Below are 25,048 nucleotides of genomic sequence, written 5' to 3' on the forward strand. Positions count from 1 at the left end.
GAGCAGACTGAATACCATAGGGGACAACTAGAATAAAGTTTAATTTTCTCCCAACAGTGTCTTCAAGTATATTCCATCTTCCTTCCTGGGGAGGGATTTTTCGTCACTTTCAGCTTAAGATCAGTGTCATTCTAAAAGACTTCAGTCCACTTTAAATCTGATTAATGCATATAATGACCCCATCCTCAGCAGCTCAAGCCTGAGTCATGTGTCAAGATAGGAAGAAGTGTCCCATCTCCTTTTCAAGCCATCATCTGATTCTTACAAGACTGTGGTAGGGTATAGTCAATTAAAGAGATGCAGTTAAAGCCTGGTGCATCTTCTGCTCCTTGGAATTTGGCCACTGTAGCTGTTGTTATGGCATGGTGTGCATTTCTGGATTCCTTCAAAACAGTCCTGACACAGGGGGTCCCCCATTGTTCCTGTCCTGCAGTGAGTGTGCAGTCTTTGGTCTATATAACCCCTGCTCGTGGAAACATACAAACAGACTTCTTTGGGTGAAGGTATCCTCTCCCTGGCAGCTAGCCCTCTGTAGCAGGGTTCCATCAAGGTGACTCCCACCAAGTGAATCTAGAGAATGACTACTTGGCTCTCAGGTAACAGAAGATAATCCCATCCTGTAATATAATGAAGAACAGCTTGCCCACTGGTACATCTCTCCTTGCCTTGCCAATCTCTGATATCAAGTGGTCCTCCTGTGGGTCCTCATAACTGGGGTATGACGCACCTTGTCATGGCCAGGTTCATGTATCAACTTGGCCAGGTGGTGGTGCCCGGTTGTCTGGTCAGGCAAATGCTGGCCTGTCTGTTGCTATGAGGACACTTTATGGACTTAAATCATGACTACATTGGCTGCATTCACAGCTGGTTGCATTTGTAATCAGCTAAGAGGAATGCCTTCTGCAAAGAGTTATGTTTAATTACTGAAAGGCTTTTAAGGAGGATTTAGAAGAGACAATCACTCTTTCTGCTTCAGCCAGCCAGCTTCCTGAGAGTTCATTGAGGACCATCATTGGAACTGCCGGCTCATGGCCTGCCCTACAGACCTTGGACTCTACATCCCCATGGTTACATGAGACACTTTCATAAATCTTATATTTATAGATATCTCCTGCTGTAAAATCTCATTTACTGTCCCCTATACATTATTTATAGTATAATAATGAATTTTCATTTCACAAAAACTTTTATGCCTCTTTAATTTTTTATTTTAATATATATTAGATTACTTTTCCATTTGCACTGGGATGGGATATCCCCATGTGTTATATTCCTCTCTATTCAAACTCAAGGCACACAATCACTGATTTTTTTTTCATAGTTCTTGGGTGTTTTAAAAATAAAAATCCAATATAAGTTGTATAAAACCTTTTTTATAAAAATGAATTTCATATTATGGAAATGCCAAAGCAAGGTAACAATGAGTCCTAAGGTACAGCTGGATTAAATGTTATTCCTTTTAAAGAGTTTTGATATTTAGGAGTGGACATCAATTGTGACAAAGCAGAGTAGTTTCTTTGCTCACTCATTATTCTAAGAGGCTATAACAAAATAAAGAAATAGAGTTAAAAACTTAAAGGGACAAAGGGAATTGACAGAATACTCATCAATGAGGCAGATTTAGAGATTCTATTTTTGCTTATTAGTAAAATAGGCAATAAAGAAATTATCGGTGCTACTAGCTTTGATGTAAATGCTTTGAAAACTATTTTCAAGAAGAAAGAATTTTAAAGAGAGATTCAGATCTCATGATCAATTATATTACTGATTATTTCCCTCTGTATTTTCAAAAATGGAAATCCTTTGATGTAGGTGGATTTTAAAATTGAAATAGCTTCATGATTTAGAGTTCTCTACAACTGTTAGGAAGAACTCAGTTACCTTCTTAAATATTTTTTTCCGGACTAGCTTTGTTTGTTCTTTTTAAACATTTCTTTTTTATTGTAAAATATAACAGACATAGAAAGTAAAGAAAGAAAAAGCAATAATTTTTAAAGCACACTTCAACCAGTAGTTACAGAACACGTCCCAGAGTTTGTCACAGGCTACCATTCCACCATCTCAGATTTTTCTTCCTAAACTGCTCCCAAACCCCGTAGGCTAGGAAGAATGCTAACACAGTGATTCAGCAGTCCTGCTCCTTTGTTAAATCCTAGTTTCTCTGTTGTACCTCTTCCTTCTCCTCCGTTCCCTCTTCCAATCTACAGGGATCTAGGCAATGCTGCTTCTGACTTTTACATGTTGAGAAGAGGTGTCACTACTAAAGGATCAGGGATGTAATCAATCGATAATCTTGGAGAATTTGGTTTTAATTTGATAGAACCCCCTTTTTGTAGTCTCACTAATTTTCCCATTTGCTGTGCAGTGGTGGTGGTGTTGGGGCACATTTTATTCTTTTCCATGTGAACATCCCTTTCTTGGAACAACAGTAGCAGAATTTCTTTCTTTCTTTCTTTTTTCTAGAGTGTATGGGCCAGTAATCAAACTCGGGTCTCCTGCAAGAATTTTACTACTGAATGACTCAGGCACCTCTCAGTCGCACTAATTTTTAAAGTCATTTGAATACAGAAACATATTGCTTATCTGAGGTTATATTTCATGAATTGCAGTGAAGCGAATGAAGTTCAATGTGCCACTTTCTCTCTGATTTACTTGCTTTTGCATTCAGTTGTAATTCAGTGCTGTCTTGTATTATTTAGAATCATTTTAACCTCCCTAACAGAATTATGCTTAGTTGCATGCCATATTACACTGCTTTAAAACCTTATACTGATAAATCTAGCATCCTTCAGACTATTTTTTTTAATAATAACAATTGCTTACCAAACACGGGGTACCCAAAATCCAGGCTTTTTCTCTCCTGGTCTTAATTTCAAATTTAAGTTCTTGGACACACTTACATTAATTCTGAATATGCCATTACAATCTTCCTAAAATAGGAAAAAAAAAGAGGGGAAACCTGGTCAGAAAGTGAGTTCAGAAAAGATTAAAAACAGGACACATTTTTTACATAGAATAACAAAGGTCTTTTAAATCATAACAGGAATGTGGCCAGCTATGGAGCAAAGAATAACAAGACTTTGGAGATAGTTAGACAAAAATTGATGCTGAAAACATTAGTAAGATGTTTTTGACTTATCTTTTGCCTATAGAAAATAAAGGCAGTATACTTTCCCCTTTTTACATTTTTAAACCTTGACTATGATTTTCAGATATTTGAGCCTAAAACTCTCTTCTGGGGAAGTGTATATGGTAAACTTTTTGATCACTTTAATATTTCAACCGAACTTCAGATTTATAATCTGTTTAAAGTCATCTTTAATTCTAAAACCTGCTTCTTCTTAGCTTCTCCATTTCTTTCAGTAACACCAGCATCCTGCCAGTAATCTGACATCAAAATCCCTGAGTGGTTGTGCGCTTTTCCCTACCCTTCATGGTCTATGTTTCCACACTTACTTTCACTTATTCTGTCAATGCCAACATTACCTTTTTTAGGATTATCAATAAAATTCTTAAAAAAAAACACTTTTTGCAAAATAATATGACATTAACTTAATAATATATATTTAACTTGTATAAATAAAGCAAACAAACTTTACATACCCAGCAACAAACACTATGAATGTTTTGGTGTATATCCTTCCAGGCTTTTTTTTCCTATGCATGTATGTGAGATCACAGAGATTTACACTTTTACAGCCACTTATATTTTTTGGTCAAAAATATATTGGAACTACCTTTGCTAAACCATGCATATTCATTTACTATACTATCTCAATGGCTGCACTACAGTGCACCCTATAGCGGCCCCCATGATGTATTTGGTCTCAGTGCGTCTGCTTGGTTTGTCTTTCTAAGCCCAATGGAGCCCACCTTGGGTTGGATAAGGCAGCCTGGTGTCCAGGTTACGAGCCTAAGCTATGGGGCCATGCTGCTTAGACTCGAATTCTGGTTTCCCTACGTACCCCAGGGGTGACCTTGGGCAAGTTACTCTAATTTTCTGTCCTGTTTTCCTCTTCAATAGAATGCGGGCAAGGATAGTAGCATTAGAGACAGAGCTGCATCCATCGTAAGCATAAGAAGTGCCTGTGATTCCTCTGCTCACAACCCTTCAATGGCTTTTCATTTCTCATCAGAGAAATTCCAAACACTTTAGTCTTCAAGGTCCTCCAGGATCTCTCTTTCACCTACATTTTTTACCTTGTTTTTTTCAATTCTGTTCTACATAGGAGGGAAGTGGAATCAAAATTTACTCTTGGAGGTTAGGGTCCATACTTTATATGTAAGGAAGCTAATTTAATCTTTATAGCTATCACATTTACTAAAGTAGGATTCCCATTGAAGCCCGGACTCCAAAGCCATTTGTTCCTTGTTCCAAAGTCATTTCATCCCTGTTCTGTTCCTTTTCACTGTGCCAATAACTTTTCCTTGCACAGTTTTTTTTTTTTGATGGTCTGGGAACCAAACCTGGGTCTCCCGCATGGAAGGCAAGCATTCTAACCACTGAACTACCTATGCACCCTTCCTTGCACATTTTCTCTCCTTCTACTTACATCTTCCTGTTTGGAAGTTCCTTTCCTGTCATCTCAAATTCTACCTCTTCCACAAAACCTTCCTTTGTGCAGGAGCCCCACAATGGTCTTTCCCACAACTGAAATAAAATTAAACATTATTTCTGCTTCTCTCAGGCTCTTTTTAACTCCTGACTTCATATTACATTTGCTTGAAAATGAAATACACATTCTGATTGGACAGAACATGTTACAAAAGCAGAGGCAGTGATCTCTTCATTTTTCTCCTCATTTTCCCTACCATGATGCCTTGAACATAACTGGCAGTTAATATTCTTTGTCAAAATGTGTCCTTGGAGTTTGTTTACAGAGTGTTGACAACTAAGTTCTGGGATCCATACTTCTAACTACAGTGGTCTTAATATTTGCTGGCCAAGCTGTAATAAAGGGAGCAGAGGAGGGAAGTGCTTAGGCGAATGTCAGGAAAATAATACCCCCCAACTGAAAAACACAGCTCCCATAACTGAAACTTGGTTGCATTTAAACTAGGGCTTCATGATCAAACATTGGCATATCTAGCTTCTGCTGCTTTTCCCTGAGTTTGTTTCTACTTTTAGAAAGCGGGCGGAAGCTCTGAGACATGGTGTCCTCTTCATTCCATGATGTTCTTGTCCTTGGCCTCTTCTATTGGGACTAGAAAAGAGCTTGTCCTGATGTAAAGGCACAGACCACTCACTTCTCACTATGAACTTTTTTTTCAATTATTCTGCTTGATGCTGTTGGTCTCTACAAGAGTGAACTATTCTGAGGCCTCCTTAGGAAACTCCCACTGCTCTAGGAAAGAGGGTCATGCATCCTGATGTCTGTGTGTTCATCCATCCCACTGTGGGTTTTTGTCCCCATACAAGTCATCCATCTTTAGCTTGGGCTGGGTACGTGTAGATCACATAAAATCACAGAAGTCTTGGGCTGTTATTATTATACTGAGTCACCCAAGATTCCTAACAGGCTTTGTCTTGAAATGTTGTTATTATCTTTCTGGCCTCTTTTCACTGTGGTTCTAAAATAACCCATCTTTTCTCATAGAAGCTTGTGGACTAATGCATTAGCTCTTCATTACTTACTTCATTAGCTAATTTGGTACACAGTGACCTTCATACCATGTTCTTTGCTATGCCTTCTCAGGGTTATTGATGCTCCTGGAAACTCTGGGGAGGAGTGTGAAGGAAGCAGCCATCTACGAGGTGATTTGTGAAATAATACAAGGTCTGCCCAAATTAATGATGTCTCCCAAGGTTGTCACTTCCTGAAATTCTCACTGATAATATAATTGATAATATATTTTCACTGGACAAAGATGTCATACTATCTGTATTTTATAACTTTTAGAAAATTCATCCATTTTATAATTAGAAGCATAAAAATTCCTACATAGCCATATTTGCCAGAAATATGTAATACTGTATGTAGATCAGTTCTATTAGAACTTTTAGAGATATGCATTTTAATTGATCTGAGGCATTATTTTACCTGGGTAGGAAATAAAGTTCCTCAGTTAGTTTACACATCAGCAGAACTTGGTTTATTTTATTAATTTATTTCTAACATAGGGCAGGATCCTAAGGAAATGAGACTGGGTGGTATGGCAGAGATTGGCTCATTATTAACCAAACTGTGTCCCTTTTTCCCTAGAGCATATCAGCAAATGACATGTCCTGGCTTCCTCTGCCATATGGTGAGATGCTCCATGCAGTGGAATGTGGGTAGAAGTGATGCGCATCATTTCTAGGCTTATCCTGTTGCCCTTTCGGATAAGAATGGTTCCCTATCCTTATCTGCCAGCTAAAGGGAGAAAACTTTGAGGATTTAGGTGGAAGGAATCTGAGTCTCTGTTTGGCCAGGTGGAAGGCTGACGAACCTATCCAAGGTGTAATATAAAATTTTTTTTATGTTAAGCCTCTGAAATATTGGGATTGTTATAGCAACTGGCCTCCTCCTACTAATGCTGGCTGAAAAAAATACATAGAAAAGCAGCAGAAAAGGTGTTCAACTTTGGGCCTTTGCTGGAGTCTGTGTCAGTTATCATAATGGGGAAGATTCGGGGCAGCTGAGAGCAATGCAATTTCCTAATATGGAGAATGCTGACAGTAGAGAAATAATGTAAAAATTGGGAAAAGTGGTGTGAGAAGTAAACTTTACCTCCTTTGTATTTTGCATGGTGCTGTTTGCTGATGTGAGTCTTATGTGACAAAAGAATCAGGATTAAGTTAGGAAATATGTAAAGGGAAAGCTCACAGTTATAAACATGTGGAATCTTGAGTGACCATGCTGAAGAAGATATCAACAATGGACTGACGTTGGAATGAGAAGGAAGAGTAGAATTCTCTGAGATGTGCTTTTAGAAAAACAGCTTTATTCCTTGAATTAGAGAAGTAAAAAATACAATGTTCCCACAGATCCCTTTATTATTGGCACTTTGCATTAGTGTGGTACCTTTGTCACAATTGATAAAAGGATATGAAAATATTACTGTTAACTGTAGTCCATAGTTGACATTTAATTTTCCCATATGCCATCCTATCATTAATACCTTATAATGGTGTTACATTTGTTATAATTCATGAAAGAACATTCTTATACTTGTACCACTAGCCACAGTTGTTACCATCTACAACCAGGTTCACTGTGTTATACAAACTCATGTTTATCTTCTAACTTTCCTTCTAGTAACCTACATGATCCCAAATTTCCCCTTTCAACCACATTCACACACATAATTTAGTGATGTTCATTACACTATGAACTAATGTGCTACCATCACCACTATCCCTTTCCAAACATCAACAATGAAGCTAAATAGAAATTCTGCACAAACTAAGCATCAGCTCCCTGTTCCCTACCTTTATTCTATCCCCTGGTAACCTATTTTCTAGATTCTAGTTCTATGAGTTTATTTATTATAATCAGCTCACACCACAAAGAGCATACAATGTTCTTTTGCGTCTTGGTTATTTCACTCAACATTTGTGCTCAAGGTTCATCCATGTTGTTGCAGGCATCAGGCTGCCATTCCTTTTTTTTAATTTTTGCATGGACAGGCACTGGGAATCAAACCTGGGTCTCTGGCACGGCAGGCGAGAACGCTGCGCTGAGCCACCATGGCCTGCCCAGGATGCCATTCCTTTTTATAGCTGTACGATATTGCATCATATGTATATACCACATTTTGTTTATCCATTCATCAGTTAATGGACACTGGGATTGCATCTATCTTTTGGCAATTGTGAATAACACCACTATGAACATTGGTGTGCAAATGTCTGTGTTCAAGTCCCCGATTGCAGTTCTTCTGGGTATATAGTGGTATTGCTAGTTCATAAGGCAATTCTTAGCTTCCTGAGAAAATGCAAAATAGTCTTCCAAAGTTGCTGCACTGTTTTACATTCCCACCAGCAATGAATGAGTATGATTTCTCCACATCCTCTCTAACACTTGTAATTTCTGTTTTTAAAATACTGGCCATTCCAGTAGGTTTGAAGTGATATCTCATTGTGGTTTTGATTTTAATTTCCCTAATAGCTAGTGATGTTGACCATCTTTTCTTGTGCTTTTTAGCCATTTGTATCTCCTCTTTAGCAAAAAGTATATTCAAGTCTTTTACCCATTTTTAAATTAGATTGTGTGTCTTTTTTTGTTGAGTTGTAGGACTTTTTCATGTATTCTAGTTATTGAACCCTTATCAGATATGTGGTTTCTAAATATTTTCTCCCATAGAGTAACCTGCCTTTTCACTTTCTTGACAAAGTCCTTTGAAGCACAAAAGTCTTTAATTTTGAGGAAGTCCCATTTTTCTAATCTATTTTTTCTTTTGTGCTTGTATTTCAAGTGTAAAGTCTAAGAAAACATTGACTACTACAAGATCTTGAAGATGCTTCCCTACATTTTCTTCCAGGAGTTTTATAGTACTGATTCTTATATTTAGGTCTTTGATCTATTTTGAGGTAATTTTTTGTATAAGGTATGAGATAGGGATCCTCTCTCATTATTTTGCATATAAATATCCAGTTCTCCCAGCACTATTTGCTGAACAGACCATTCTGTCCAAGTTGAGTGGACTTCACAGCCTTGTAAAAAATCAACTGTCCATAGATGTGAGGGTCTATTTCTGAACTCACAGTTCAATTTCATTGGAATTTTCATTTGATAGTTCCATTGGTCAATGTATGTATCTTAATTCCAGTACTATGTTCTTTTGACCACTAAAGCTTGTAATATGCTTTAAAATCAAGAAGAATGATTCTTCGAACCGTGTTCTTCCTATTTAACATATTTTCGGCTATTTGGGGCATCTTCTTTCTTTTTCTGGCTACAAACTTGTCAATTTTATTGATCTTTTCAAGAAACTACTTTTGGTTTTGTTAATTCTTTCTGTTGTTTTTTATTTTCAATTTCATTTATTTCTACTCTAACCTTTTTTAAAAAATGTATTTCCTGCTTCATTTGGAATTAGTTTATTGTTCTTTTTCTGGTTCCTCCAGGTATGCAGTTAGGTCCTAGATTTTAGCTCTTTCTTTTTCCTCTTCTCTTTTGTTTTAATTTCTATTTTTTTATTAGTTGTAGATCAGATTTCAGAGTTTGGTATGTTTATTATTCTACAACTTTAGGATTTTACTACTAGCTGCTCCAAGACATTGGAGATTAAAAAGAAATATCAATATATTGATTCAGAGTTCATACTCATTTGTTAAATCCTATCTTCTCTATATAACTCCACCATGTCCTTTGATCATTCTCCCACTCTTTAGGGTTATCTGGGCTATGCCCTTTCTAAGATTTTAATGTTGGAAGGTGCTGTCAACAATATGGGAATGGGGGATGGAACTAGTTGATGTTCTGGAGAGGCTAGCCCCTGGGTTTCAGAACTTACATGGCTTAGGAATCCATCTGGGGAGTTGGAGATTTCTGGACAATAACCCTAGTGCATGGAACCTTTTCAGAATCTCATATAAAACCCTAGGTGTTCTTTAGGGATGGCAGGAATGATTTTGGTTGGCGTTAGGCAAATTATGATAAGGAGCAAGGTATAGCTGAAGTTTGCATAAGAGTAGCTTCCAGAGGCTACTCTTGACTCTATTTGCGCTCTCTCAGCCACTGATACCTTATTTGTTAAGCTTCTTTTCCCTCTTTTGGTCAGGTTGTCAATCCCATGGTGCCAAAGTCAGGCTCATCCCTGGAAGGCACATCCCATGTTGCCAGGAAGACTTTCACCCCTGGATGTTATGTCCCATGCAGAGGAGAAGGCAATGATTTCACTTGCAGAGTTGGGCTTAGAGAGAGAGAGGCCATATCTGAGCAACAAAAGAGGTCCTCTGGAAGTAACTCTTAGGCATAACTATAGGTAGGCTAAGCGTCTCTGTTACATAAATAAGTTTCATAACAGCAAGCCTGAAGATCAAGGGCTTTGCCTATTTGACTTGGGTGTCCCTAATGTTTGACCGAGTATCAGGGTTTTCCCTGGTGGTAAAGTTTAATAGGTCCATATTTTTTTCACCCACCCCTCAAGGGACTTTTTGATTATCAGCTTAACATACTTTGGGATGTATCTGGGCATTACACCATGTCATATGGGATTACAGGTGGTGCTGGTTTGAATCTGTTATGTACCCCAGAAAAACCATGCTCTTTAATCCTCATTTAATATTTCTGGGTGGAATCTTTTTGATTTTTTCCATGGACATATGACCTGCCCAATTGTGGGTAGTAACTTTTGATTAGATGGTTTCCATGGAAATGTGTCTCTACCCATTCAAGGTAGGGTTGCTTACTGGAGCTTACTGGGAACCATTTTGGAAAAAGCTTGAGAGCCACCATAACTGACAGAGCCAATGGAACAGACTGAGCCCAAGAGAAGCCGTTGAAGATTCCTGGAGAGAAAGCTAGTAGACATTGCCATGTACCTTTCCAGCTGAGGGAGAAACCCTGAACATCATTGGCATTCTCGAATCATGGTATCTTTTCCTGAATGTCTTAACTTGGACATTTTCATAGTCTTGCCTTAATTTGGACATTTTCACATCCTTAGAACTATTAATTTGCAACTTAATAAATTCCCCTTTCTGAAAGCCATTCCAGTTCTGGTGTATCACATTTCAGCAACTTGCAAACTAAAACACAGGCCCTCATTCCCATTCTGGGCTCCTTGCGTTTAAATGATCTGTCCAGACAGGTTGAGTTAGACTATGTGCCACAGAAAATTTGGGTTCTAGACAAAATGAAACTTTTGTCCTTTGGTTTCATAGAGTAGGTAAAGTTCTAAAATACAGAAAATGTCTTCCTTACCACTGCATTCTGAATTACCTTAATCCCGACCTGATTGGCTTCCTTCTTATCTACAAATACCAGGTTATGCATATATAGCACAGCCTCTCAAAATCTAGAAATAACTATTACTGCCCCAAACTAAATGTGACTGCTATAAGAACTTACAACCTAGGCCCCAATTTTCTTCTAAGTACTTTCTATATGAGACCATACAATATTTGCACTTTTGTTTCTGGCTTATTTTGCCTCACAAAATGTCCCACAGGTTCATTCACAACAGTGCATGCCTCACAACTTCATTCCTTTCTGAAGCAGCACAATACATGATCATTTGTATACACCACGGTTTGCTGTTCCACTTCTCAGTCAGTGTATCCTTCAGCCACTTCTATTCACTGGGTAACATGTCTAATGTCCAAAATCAACAGCTCATCAACATTTCAACTTTATAATTTCATTGTTCCCAAGAGAAAAATAACCAGTAAACACACCCTCACTAAATAAGAAATCCAAATCTCCCCCCAACTCTTATCCCCTCCCCATTATTTACCCTTGATGCTGCTGTGGTACTGGTGATGTTTTCCTGTTAAACAAAGGCCATAGAATGTAATAGCAGTTTTCCCCTTATGCACCAATATTATACATCTTGTATATATCTTTGTACAAGATTCATATCTTTGAATTAGTTCATGCAAGAACTTATTAATATTTATAATGTTAGTTGGTGGACACATGAGGCCATACAATCCCTTTCAATCATGTTCTCCTTCAGTATGGTAATATTACTTATAAACCCACTAATGAATTGCCTTCACTTCTGTCTATTCCCTTACATTTAAGTTCATCCTTATTAGTTCACTGTTCACCCATCTCTCGCTACTGTGTATCTCTAGGTCCCCTGTATCTGTATTCTAAGCCTCTGACTTTACTTTTACGATGGCCATAAAAAAAAATCATACAGTATCTATCCTTTTGTGTCTGGACCATTTCACTCAGCACATGTCCTCAAGGTTCATTGATCTTATCATGTACTTCAGGACATTATTTCATCTTACAACTGCATAACATTCCATTGTATGTATATACCATATTTTGTTAATCTACACATCTGTTGATGGGAACTTGGGTTGTCTCCATCTTTTTGCAATTGTGAATAATGCTGTTATGAATACCGGTGTGCAAATATACCAAGCAGTGGTATTTCTGGGTCATAGGGCGATTCAATATCTAGTTTTCTGAAGAACTGCCAGCATGTTTTCATAGTGGCTAAATCATTATACATTCCCACCAGCAATGCATAAGTGTCCCAATTTCTCCACATCCTCTCCAATATTTGTAGTTTCCTGTTTGTTTAATAGCAGCCATTCTTTTAGATGTGAGGTTGTATCTCATTGTAGTTTTCATCTGCCCTTCCCTTATAACTAATGAAAATGAGCATCTCTTCATGAGCTTTTGAGCATCTCTTCTGTTTGCTCTTCAGAAAAATGCCTATTCATATCTTCAGCCCATTTTATAATTGCGTTGTTTGTCTTTTGTTGTTGAGTTATATGATTTCTTTATGTATACAGGACATGAAACCATTATCCGATATGCGATTTCCAAATATTTTCTTTCATTGAGTTGGCTGCCTCTTCACATTTTTGGCAAAGTCTTTTGAGGCACAAAAGCATTTGATTTTGAAGTGTTTCCATTTATCTATTTTTCTTTCATTGCTTGTGCTTTGGGTGTAAAGCTTAGGAAACTACCACCTTGTTCTAGTTTGCTAGCTGTTGGAATGCAATATATCAGAAACAGAATGGCTTTTAAAAAGAGGAATTTAATGAGCTGCTAGTTTACAGTTCTAAGGCTGAGAAAATGTCCCAGTTAAAGCAAGTCTATAGAAATGTCCAATCTAAGGCATCCAGGGAAAGATATATTGGTTGAAGAAGGCCAATGAAGTTCAAGGTTTCTTTCTCAAGTGGAAGGGCACATGGCAAACACAGTCAGGGTTTCTCTCTCATCTGGAAGGGCACATGGAGAACACAGCATCATCTGCTACCTTCTTCTCCTGGTTTCCTGTTTCATGAGGATCCCTGGGAGGCATTTTCCTTCTTCATCTCCAAAGGTCACTGGCTGGTGGACTCTGCTTCTCATGGATATGTTGTTCTGCTCTCTCAGAATCGTCCATTCTTCAAAATGTTTCCTCTTTTACAGGACTCCAGAAAAACTTCTCAAGACTCACCCAAATGGGTGGAGACATGTTGTCACCTAATCCAGTTTAACAACCTCTCTTGACTAAATCACATCATCCAGGGAGACGATCCAATCACAGTTTCAAACATATAGTATAGAATAGGGATTATTCTACTTTTATGAAATGGGATTTTGATTAAAACATGGCTTTTCCAGGGGACATACATCCTTTCAAACCAGCACACACCTATTACTAGGTCTTGAAGATGCTTCCCTAAATTTTATTGTAGGAGTTTTATGGTACTAATTCTTATATTTGGGTGTTTGATCCCCTTTGAGTTAATTTTTGTATAGGGTTTAAGGTAAGTATTCTTTTTCATTTTTTTGGTTATTGATATCCAGTTCTTCTATGACCATTTATTGAAAAGACTACTTTGCCAAATTTCAGTGCTTTGGGGGCCTTGTTGAAGATCAGGTGACCATTGATTGGGTCATTTATTTCTGCACTATTGATTCAATTCTGTTGGTCAATATTTCTAGCTTTGTGCCATTACCATACAGTTTTAACCACGGGGGGTTGGGGTGGGGTGTGTGGGTGGGGAGTCACGTGGCGGGTTTATTGTGGCTCCAGGGTTCGCTGGTTACAGGGAACAGCATGTGTGGGGGAGCACGTTTAGGAACTCGGCTTTGCTTTCTTCCTAGTCCCCGTTTCCCTGTCTGTGCACTCCTATGGGCTCCAGGCCTCTGTTTAGAAAGGGGCTCTTTAGGCTGTTTGCATGAGCTGGATGGTCTTCATTTCTCTGCGTCTCAATTCCTCAGCTTTTGCAACCAGGGCCTCCCTGTGTGATGCAGAAGAACCCCACAGGTCACCTATACCCTGGAATCGCTATCTTGGTCGTTTTTCTGTCACTTCTCTAGCTGTTCCTTGTGGAGGGGTATAGCCATTTAGAGCTATAAGTTCCCCTCTCAGTGCTGCCTTCACTGCATCCCTTAAATTTCAATATGCTATGTTCTCATTTTAATTCATCTTGATATATTTACTGATTTCTCTTGCAATTTCTTCTTTGACCCAATGATTCTTTAACGGTGTATTGTTTAACCTCCATGTATTTGTAAATTTCCACTTTTCCATCTGTTATTGATTTCCAGCTTCATTCCATTATGGCCAGAGAAAGTATTTATATTATTTCAATTTAAAAAATGTATTGAGACTTGTTACATGGCCCAATATATGGTCTAATCTGGAAAATGATTCATAAGCACTTGAGAAAAATGTATATCTTGCTGTTTTGGGGTGCCACGTTCTGTAAATGTCTATTAGGTCTACTCCATTTATCATATTATTCAAGTTCTCTGCCTCCTTAATGATCCTCTGTTTAGATGTCCTATCTATTGATGAGAAAGATGTATTAAAGTCTCCAACAATTATTGTAGAGATGTCTGTTATTCCCTTCAGCTTTGCCAGTGTTTGCCTCGCGTATTTTGGGACACCCTGGCTAAGTGCATAAATATTTATGATAGTGATTTCTTCTTGTTGGACTGTTTTATAAATAGAGATGTTGTCCTTCTTTGTGTCTTTTAACAGTTTTGCATTTAAAGCCTATTTTGTCCAATATTAGTATAGCTATGCCCAGGTTTTTTGCATATTTGTTTGTTTTTTGTTGTTGTTTTTTTTTTTTTTGGTTACTTTTTGTGGAATATCTTTTTCTAACCTTTCACTTTCAACTTATTTGTATCTGAAGTGAGTTTCTTGTAGACAGCATATAGTTGGATCATATCTTTGTATCCATTCTGCCAATCTGTGTCTTTTGATTTGGGAGCTAAATCCATTAACATTCAATATTATTACTGTAAAGGCAATTCTTACTTTGATCATTTTATCCTTTAGTTTTTTTATGTCATATGTTATTTTTACCTCTTTTTACCCTTTTAGTCACTCTTACTGATAATCTTCATTTCTATACTCTACTTCAAGCCTCTCTTTTCTCTCTTTTCCTTTCAGCCTGTAGAACTCCAATATTATTTTTTGTACAGTATGTCTCTTGTTGATGAACTCTCAGTTTCTGTTTCTCTGTGAATATTGTAAACTCCCTCATTTAAAAAGAATACTTTTATTGAGAAATCACCACATACATACAGTCCAATCATATTATTCAATCAATGGCTCACAATATCATCACATAGTGGTGTATTCTTCCCCATGATCATTTTTAGAACATTTGCATCACTGCAGAAAAAGAAATAATAATAAAAAAGAACTCATACACCTCATATCCCTTACCCCCTTACCCTTCCCTCTCACTGACCCACAGTATTTCAATCTACCCAATTTTTACCCTTTATCTCCCTCTATTATTTCTTTCTTTCTTTTTTCTTTTTTTTTTTACTCATCTGTCTATACCCTGGATAAAAGAAGCATCAGACACAAGGTTTTCACAATCACATGGTCACATTGTAAAAGCTATATAGTTACATAATGGTCTTCAAGAATCAAGGCTACTGCCACACAGTTCAACGGTGTCAGATTCTTCCCTTTAGCCATCCCAATACACCATAAACTAAAAAGGAATATCTATATAAAGTGCAAAAATAGCCTCCAGGATAACCTCCCGACTCAGTTTCTCTCAGCCACTGAGACATTATTTTGCCTCATTTCTCGCTTTCCCCTTTGGTCAAGAAGGCTTTCTCATCCCCATGATGGTGGGTCCTGCCTCATCCCTGGGAGTCTGGTCCCACGTTGCCAGGGAGATTTTCACTTCAGGCAATCATGCCCCACGTAGAGGACAGAGCAGTGAATTCACCTGCCAAATTGGCTTAGAGAGAGAGGCCACATCTGTGCAACAAAAGAGGCTCTCCAGGGATGACAGGCTTAATCATCAGTAGGCCTAGCCTCTCCTTTGCAAGAATAAACTTCATAGGGAAAAGCCTCAAGATCGAGGGCTCAGCCTATTGAATTGTTTGTCCCCACTGCTTATGAGAATATCAGGAATTCCCCAGATCGGGAAGTTTAATATTTCTTCCTTTCTCCCCAGTCCCCCAAGGGAACTTTGAAAAAACTCTTTTATTCACTGCCCAAATTACTCTGGGATATATCGTATCACACTAACCTGTATAAACCAACAAGATCTCATGCCCTATTCAAGATTCCATGTAATTATGGTGTTCAAGTAAACTGATCATACAAATTAAATTAGATAATGTGCCACCAAAAATATAAATTTTGCACCAAAGAAACATCTCTCCCTTTGACCTTGCAACAGAGGCTGAAGTTTGAAAATATGGGCCATATCATCCTTTACTCAGTTCTGATTTACCTTAGTCCTACCCAGATGAGGGTCATTCATATCTCTAGATAAAGTCTGACACTTTTTCAGCTTTTTAAACAGTTGTTGAATGGGGTAATGCTGACTTTCATAGCTTCAGTGCTCTAACTCTGAGTCTCAGGTGTCACATAAATATGTGAAGTTTCAGGGAGTGACTAGGTTATATACAAATAGTTCAGTATCTCAGAATTTAGAAATATCAGTTACAACTCCTGAGGATCTGTGACTGCTCTAAGAGATTACAATCTAGGACCCTTTACAGTAGGTTCCAACCTTGGGCATAGATAATCCATGCTCTTGACTTCAATTCTCTGAGTTTGTATATCATACAAACTCATATAATCCATATAAATAAGGCATGCTAATCCATATAAGTAAAGCATGATAATATTTGTCTTTTTTTCTGACATTTTATTCAATGTACTGTCCTTAAGATTCATTCACCTAGTTGCGTGCCTTCCCCCTCACTTTTGAAGGACTGTTTTGCCAGATAAAGAATACTTGGTTGGCAGTTTTTCTCTTTTAGTATCATAAACATATCATACTACTGCTTTTTCACCTCCATGGTTTCTGATGATAAATTGGTACTTAAATCTTATTGTAGTTCCCTTGTATCTAAGAGGTCTCTTTTCTCTTGCTACACTCAGGATTCACTCTTTATCTTTGGAATTTGACATTCTGATTAGTATGCATCTCAGTGTAGGTCTATTAGGATTTATTCAGTTTAGAGTATGTTGCACTTCTTGGACATATATATTTAAGCCTTTTATGAGTTGGGAAATTGTTGACCGTTATTTTTTCAAATATGCTTTCTGCTCCCTTTCCCTTCTCTTCTTCTGGGACACCCATGGTGCATATGTTTAGGTGTTCCACTCTGTCATTCAGAATGACTGGTCATTCAGATGCTGTGGAATTTTTTCCATTCTTTTCTCTATCTGTTTTTATGTGTGTAAGATTTTGATTCTTCTGTCTTCTAGTTTGATGAATCTTTCTTCTGCCTGTTCAAATCTTCTCTTCTATGCCTCTCGTGTATATTAATCTCTTCTATTGTGCTTTTCATTCCCATAATTTCTGTTGTTTCTTTTTATACATTCAAGTTCTTCTTTATGCTTACCAGTTCTTTTTAATATCCTTTACCTCTTTAACCATGTTTCCCTTCACCTTCTTGAGTTGATTTAGGAGATTGTTTGAACATCTTTGAGTAGTTACTTCAAATTCTATATCTCCTCTGAAGTTTTAATTTATTCTTTTGACTTGGCCATATCTTCTTGTTTCTTAGTATAGCTTTCAAGTTTTTGCTGATATCTAGGCATCTGATTACCTTGATGATTTTAGTCTGAAGGTCAGTTTCTCTCTCTTGCCTAGGGTTTTATTGATAGGCTTTGTGTTAAGGCTCCTCTTTGTTATTTGCTTCAACTTATTCTAGACCTTTAGAATTGCCCATGTATAACTGATCAGATCTGTGCAGCTCTTCTTCATCTGATTCTTGCCTTGGATATGCAGTAGAAAATCTTTGAAAATTATGCTATTTGTGCAATTGGTGCACCCTCAGGGGTAAGTTTCATTTCCTCTGCTCCTTCACTGAGAATCATGATCTGTTCTGTTTTTGTTTTGCTGCTATAGTTTTATTTATTTATTTTTACACTCCTTTCATTGCCTCTAGTTGATTTTTTCCCAGCCAGAACAGGGCTAGGGACCCATAAAGTGGGAACAGACCAGCTTCAAAATGCCCTGGGGAGAGGGTCAGGAAAGACCAAAAGCCTTTTGATGATTCCCCAAAGCTGTGCTTTCCTGGTCTGCACAGGAGATGGTGCCTTTCAGAAAACTATTCCCCACAGCCCTAAGAGGGCTCTGTGTCTTTAAATCTCTACCACTACTACCTCTGTTAGGGGAGGGGTGAAATAATGGCTGTGACTGTCTTTGTCCCGGGCCAGTTGAAACAAGGGCTTAGAGCTGGGACACTGCATTCTACATTTGCTAATCAAAAACCATGATCAGTGCTAGAGAAAGCCTCCCTGCCCCTATTCTTGGGGAAGAGTATTTTTATTTCTCTTTCTGTCTGCAGCAGCTACCCAGGGACTGGAGCCTGAGATGACTGGCCTCCAGAGCAGAGGATGTGTGCTGGCAGCTGCCGCAGAGTGGGCTACTCAGAGTCCTTTACGTTAGTTTCTCATCCTTTTTCTTCCCCCTTCCCTGGAGGTGGTACAGTGTTTCTCTGGCCCCAAAACAGTTGTTTTAGACAATTCTTCCCTTTTCACTAGCTATTTTAGAGGAGGAGTGAGTCCTGGAACTCCCTACTGTGCTATCTGCCTGCGAAGTTCCTCCTGAGATGTACTTTTAATTAAAAAAATTTTCTTTTTCATGAGCAGGCACCGGGAATCACACCCGGGTCTCTGGCATTGCAGGCAAGAACTCTGCCAGCTGAGGCACCGTGGCCCACCCAAAATGCCACCATTTTTTTTTTTTTTTTTTGTATGGGCAGGTACCAGGAAGCGAACCCGGGTCTCCAGCATGGCAGACGAGAACTCTGCCTGCTGAGTCACTGTGGCCCTGTGCTTTTAATTTTATAAACCTTTACTATTTAGAAGAAACTTGCCTTAAACTAAAGGGGTTCATGGGAAAGTAATTCCTAGATTTTTGTCAGAGGGACCTCGAAGGAGCCTCAGCAACTGATGGTACCACATGCTTTGAAAGGGAGGGTAAACAACCTGAAATTTTATTCTGAAAGACAGAGAGAAGCATCTTACCCTTCTAATGATGTTGGGATCATTGCACTTTGCCAATTTTCCAGCAAAAAGCTGAACTCCAAAGCTTGCAAAAACAAGCATTAATGTCAGCAAAAGAATGGAGACCTGAAATAAATTGATGAAACATTAAACTTCTTGGTAAAAAGGAAGCAACAAGTTCAGGTTAAACAGCGATACGGACAGGCCTTTTTTAGATCACATTGTATGAAATGCATGGTCTGCTGATAATATCTTTAGACTTCTCCACCATAGGTCATTCGATTAGTCTTATTGGCATGTAAAATGAAGGGAACTTGCAACAGACTTTGAATTTTTAAGATAAAAAACATATGGCTTTCATGTATGAAAATGGGCTAAGGTGTTTTAGATATGACTCGGATTTTGCTGACTTTAACGTCAACACTTTGCTCTATTTTAATTTAATGGAATGAAAGAAAAATTTTTAAAAATATTTTTCCCATTTTTTCAAAATAGATTAAGATCTCTATTAGCAGAGCATAAATGAGATGTAGCACTGCTCTGCTGTCTTGTGCACACGAGTGTGCATAGGGAGTGTGCTGTGCACAGAGGTTGCTACGTAATTGTCCTGAAAAGGAAAGCTATTAATTTACTCCTGCTCCCTCTGCTGGCTGACGAGTTTGATCTTAGCAGAGGAAAATGGCAAAGGGCAAAATCCTGAGCAAACTATTAAACTGTATTGGTTGAAAAGTCTAAATATGTAGCATAAATGTACCAAAATTACGCAGAAATATCTTTGGGAAAAAGGCATAAACAAATTCTTTTCTAAAATCTATCAGTAGTCAAAAGATTCACATAGATAAACTGTCATTTGATATTCCTTTTTACTTTGATTCCAGCTATAGGAAAAGCTACCATTTTATGGCTTTAGCTCAAAGAAAATACGGAATTTTAATATAATGTTTTAAAATATTAACAAGCTAATATTTACATCACAACCTGTCTTTAAAAGAATTTTGATTCAACACAACTGTAGACATTCTTTTACCATAGATGTGTTTCTGGACAGCAAGATACAAAACAAGCTTATGTAAATTAATTCATGGTTTTCATTCACAAGGGGAACTCATTAATAATAAAAAAGAATCCTTTGCTCACTCCTTCTGTGACAGATTGTGAACAACAAAACTGATTCTTTTTATCTGCAGTATTTTTCCTAGGAGACCCTAAAAAGAATGTTTTTCACCTCAATCATACTTGTAAATATTAATTACTGTATTTTGAGTTTACTTAAAACAGGGTATAACTGCATGTCACATTTTTAAGTTGTTTTAAGTTAATACTCCAAAGATTTAGAGCCAAATTCTATGCCATGTGCTTTAGAGAACACACAGAATGAGCTTATGTTTCCAAACATATTAATTCTTAATCACATCTGTGAGGTAGATGGCGTTAAATCTCCTTATCCTTAATTTCCAGAAGTGGAACCTAAAGCCCAGTGTAGAATTAGGGTCAAGAGTCAGGAATTAAAAAGTCAGCAGTTACTATCCTTTTGGATGCTCATTTTCATTACTTTCCAGAGTGCCTCTCTTTAGTTTACTAATGTTTATTGTGTTAAATATGTAGGTAAACAAGAATCCACACGTAAAGGTTTTGAATGTGTGGTGGATTTTGCTAAAAGCTTCTGGCAAAAACCAGAAGTGTAGACTTACCTAGGAGCAAGAGGGGCTTTTTCCCCTCATTAGCTACATTACAAAGTTGGGCCGAGGTGGACTGGAAACAAAAGGTAACTGTAAACATACCAAAAAAATTTCCTTGAAACCACTGAAAAGTTCTCGAACAACTTTCCTCATCTGGGGCACCAGTTTGAATATCCGCAGTGGTCTCAGGCACCGAAGAACCATTAGGAGTTGAGCCCCCGATTCAGCAGGCACATTTTGAGGCATCCAACAAAGAAATATCAAGCTCACCTGGAGGAAAAACATAATCTCTGGAATTTATACAATTTACCTTCTGCTATTACATTTTTCTGAGAACCAGCTGGACACAGCTTTTCATTTAGCACAGATTTGCCTGCTATTTAGGACAGATACCTCCCCAGTATAGGTAGTCTCAACTTTAAACAATGAGCCCATCTGGAGCTTTTAGAGGCCCTAAATGAAAGCAGTCAGATAAATGCAAGGAATGAAAATGGGATTGCCCAGCAAAATGCCTGTGTGTCCATCAGTGCCTTCTGCTCCTTCTTTTAACTTACTACACTGGAGGCTCAGCTCATGTCAACTGGATTGAAGTTCCTTTTATCAAGGATACTAAATATCTGACTTGACCTGATACTCACTATTTTATTAACGGTGTGCAACATGCCATATGTTAATGATCAAAATTTTCTTTTTTGTGTCTGAAAAGACATAGATATTGTGCCTTTTTAGGCATAAAAAATGAAACTTCTCTGAGTCTCTTTCTATGATTTCCCAGTTAGGTTGGCTTAATTATTGAATGTCACCAGGAAAAGCCAGACACTTAGTGCACTGGGATCAGGAGAGAAGTCCAACACACTCTTGTAACAATATGGCCTTGTTAGTCAATTACAGTATACAGATTGTTTTTTTAAATAGGAGCCACGGAATTGTTGGATGGAAGCTAGACTCACCATCATAAAACGTATATCTCATTCATACATAAAGCTGTGGTTGGTGTATAATCCATAGATATTTGCAATGCATTTTATTTACATTTTATATGTGTATCTTTTTTTTGCATAAAATAGACTATTCTTAAAAATTCACTTATGATATCTAAATCTTCATGACTCAAATGTCTTACTTTCATACCAAACTACATCTATTCTCTTGAAGTAGGGATTTTACAGAATCACTATATTTTACATTTATGAAATAACCAAAGACTTACAAGGTATATAAATATGTCCATTACGCCACCAAAGTCCCTGATGACAGCAGTTGGAGTGAAAAATAAGCCATCTGCCATAATCTTCAGATTAAGTTCAATGCTCATGAATATCACAAACACATACTCAGCAATCTGAAAATGGGCAAAAGTCAGTTTGGTCACAATGAACAGAAAAGTTGCAGGTCAGTGTTTTTCCTCTTAGCGGTGAGCTGAGATTTAGCAGCAGTACCTGCAAAGTAGGTGCGTGCATGACTCTTCGAAAGGGAGACTCAAACATCATGGAAATGCAGGAGCAGATGGTCACAATGATCATGACCCAGTCCAGGTAAGTGACCAATCCCAGCAAATCACTGCCAAAGACCAAACCAAAGAAGAATCACAAATGTTCTAGGAAAGGCTGCTAAGTTAGTGAGGATGGCTTCTGTGACTCTATTACCATGACTAGTGGTTTTTATAAGTCCCCAACCATCTATTTCATTGCACTATGTTGCAAGAAAATAAAGAGAGTTTTTATGAAGCATAAAATAGTACATGAAACTTCAAACATGCATGGAAAACTGAGCTTGTAATGCTTACTAAAGTTGATGGTACTTTGTATTTTTCACAGCTCCTGTGACAGGATCGGTTTTAGATCTGTAAGACAGAACAAACATAAAATTCTGCAACACAGCAAGCATGTTATAACTTAGGAGCATAGTATTTATGTATGTCACATGTACCTAAAATCTCCTCTATACCCTCTATAAAAAGTCCTTTATGAAATATTTTACCTGTATGTGACTTGGAAGACAGACAATATTAGATGACAAAAAAAGTCAAAAGAGTTTGTAATTGATGATTATCCAAGTGAACTTTTACATTCCTCAAAGTTCTTGATTTAAAAATGTGTGACTCCATTCATTAATTTCTGTCATGGATATTACAAAATTAATTTTTGATGTTCATTGAAAAACACTCATCTAAAGTCTTCACCTTACTAGCTCAAGGATATTTCTCATAATTATTTAATGAAACATTCCACATTCCTCACACTGTTATTTAACTGCAACCATGTGGAATAATTTACATAGAATTTCTTAGGATCAAGATTCATAACTTTTAAAGAAGCCTGCGGCCAATCTCCAGTGAAGCCTCTGACAGTCCCAATTAAAACAAAGTCTTTCTCCATTGTGTTCAACATTAACTGCATTGCCAGCAAAAGGAGAATTACACCACACCAAATGAAGTGGAGAATTAGCAATTATAAGTTAACATGAAGCCAGCCAACAGGATAATTCAAGATGAAAACCCACTTTGGGAATTGATCGACTCAACTTTCAAACTGCCAGCTTCTTCCCTTACTTTATGAAAACAGAGGGAAGTGTTTAATGATTATTACCCAGGTGCTCTGAATTGTGAAAGTCTTTCCAGAGCAGCGGAAAGAACAATAGCCTGCCATCAGGAGAGAGCCATGCACCAGCTGCTGTCATGGGCCTCACTGTCATCTCCTGTTGAAGGGACCTCACTGTCATCTCCTGTTGTATCTACCAATGATACCAAATGATCCCAGAGATCTCATCCAGCCCTGAAATGTCATGATAGTGATTCACAACAGAAGAGATTAATTTGCTTAAATGTTGGCACCAGGGAAGTAATGGACTTTTCTTGTTCTAGACCCATAACGTCTTCAGGACATTGACTTAAAGTTATACTTGCCAAAACATCTACTTCGTCCCTTGTCTGCTGGCTAAACTTGGCTTATAGGCACAAGGGGCCACAGACACAGGGTCCTTGTGGTTTACCATACTGATAGCTTCTCAGGCATTTCTTTTTTGCTGAGGAGACTCCTGACAGCAGCCAGGAGAGTCTCTTCAAATAGCAGTTGGTAATGGAAGCACTAGTCAACTTTTTTTCTATTTTACATTATTCTAGAATAAACCAATAGGGGTATTTTGACCACAGAGAAACTACAAGTCTAAAAGACAGTATCAGGCAATGACCTTCACTAAATCATTTAGTGTTCCTTTGTTTCGATATGTTTGATATAAAATATCGAGGTAATACTGCTGATATAAATGTGTTGGGCGACTGTTTACATGAACAAAAATGGCTAAGCGCTTTACAAGGGAGAGATTAACATAATGTTAGCCAATAGCAACCTTTGTTTTCCACCTGTTCAGCCGCTCTGCAAAGTGGAGCAACATAATTAATTAGCCCACAGTTTATTTTGTGACCCCCATTAGGATGACATGTTTCTTCTTCTTATGACAACCCCACCCCCTGCTGTTTGTGAGACTCTGGCTGAACACCGGGCTGAAATGAAGCATACTTACGCGTTGAAGCGTGCTCGGACCACCACCCGGCAAAAATTCCTGAACCTGTGCTCGCGTCCAACTATGAAAAGTGGCTTATCAAAGTACGGATGATTCTCTCTCAGTTCCTCTTCTTGCACTTTCCTTGAGGGGGGGGAATTCATGGGAGAGTGAGGCTAAGGGAAAGTTGGCCACTCCAAGAAGAGAGCCACAGAACATTGCAACACTTAGTACCTTTTCATTTCTGCTTGTTCCTTTTTTTCCTGGATCATCTTTATTTCACTGTCTTCTCTTTGTGCATTTCTATATCTCACTGTGTTGGAATGCTAGAAATAAATTTAAAAGGGGGACATATTAAGATGGGACCTTTTTTTTGAAGACCAAATAAGATTATTTATCATTCATAAAAATTAATATGTTTATGTAGAGTTTAATGACTACATAGTTGTTTTAGCAAGGAAACTTTTTTCCTCTAACAGGTAATTCATTCAGTACATATTGATTGAGAACCTATTAAGTACCAGCCACTGTTCTAGTGCTGGATACTGCGAGAGGGAAAAAAAAAAGATTCCAAAAATTTCTGCTCTCATAGGACTAATGTTTTTGTTGGGGGTGGGGGAAGATAAAAATTAAGAAAACAGGTCAGCATGTGAGAAGATGCTTAGTGTTCTGTTGTATATCTACATGGAAAATATAAAAACTCTTTGGAGAAGACGTAAGCCTCTGGAATTATTGGGTTAGGGCTTCTGGTTGTGCATATATTTAAACATATATTTTCAAAGCCATGTTCTAATTTGATTCTTAAGCAGACAGTA

The 25,048-nt window shown here is 37.8% G+C and overlaps 1 protein-coding gene across 1 annotated transcript in view; it reads right to left on the minus strand.

Moving 5' to 3' along the window:
• NALCN (sodium leak channel, non-selective) overlaps positions 1-25,048 on the minus strand; it is a 326,977-nt gene that overhangs the window by 30,325 nt on the left and 271,604 nt on the right. The window contains exons 20-27 of the mRNA XM_077155855.1: positions 24,468-24,559; positions 24,255-24,377; positions 22,519-22,575; positions 22,172-22,292; positions 21,943-22,074; positions 20,835-21,002; positions 19,075-19,179; positions 2,824-2,930 (exon numbers count right to left, since the gene is read on the minus strand). Coding sequence (XP_077011970.1) covers positions 2,824-2,930; positions 19,075-19,179; positions 20,835-21,002; positions 21,943-22,074; positions 22,172-22,292; positions 22,519-22,575; positions 24,255-24,377; positions 24,468-24,559 — 905 coding nt within the window. The remainder of the gene's footprint in view (positions 1-2,823; positions 2,931-19,074; positions 19,180-20,834; positions 21,003-21,942; positions 22,075-22,171; positions 22,293-22,518; positions 22,576-24,254; positions 24,378-24,467; positions 24,560-25,048) is intronic.

Source organism: Tamandua tetradactyla, chromosome 4 (genome assembly GCF_023851605.1).
Source record: "Tamandua tetradactyla isolate mTamTet1 chromosome 4, mTamTet1.pri, whole genome shotgun sequence".
Taxonomy (NCBI): domain Eukaryota; kingdom Metazoa; phylum Chordata; class Mammalia; order Pilosa; family Myrmecophagidae; genus Tamandua; species Tamandua tetradactyla.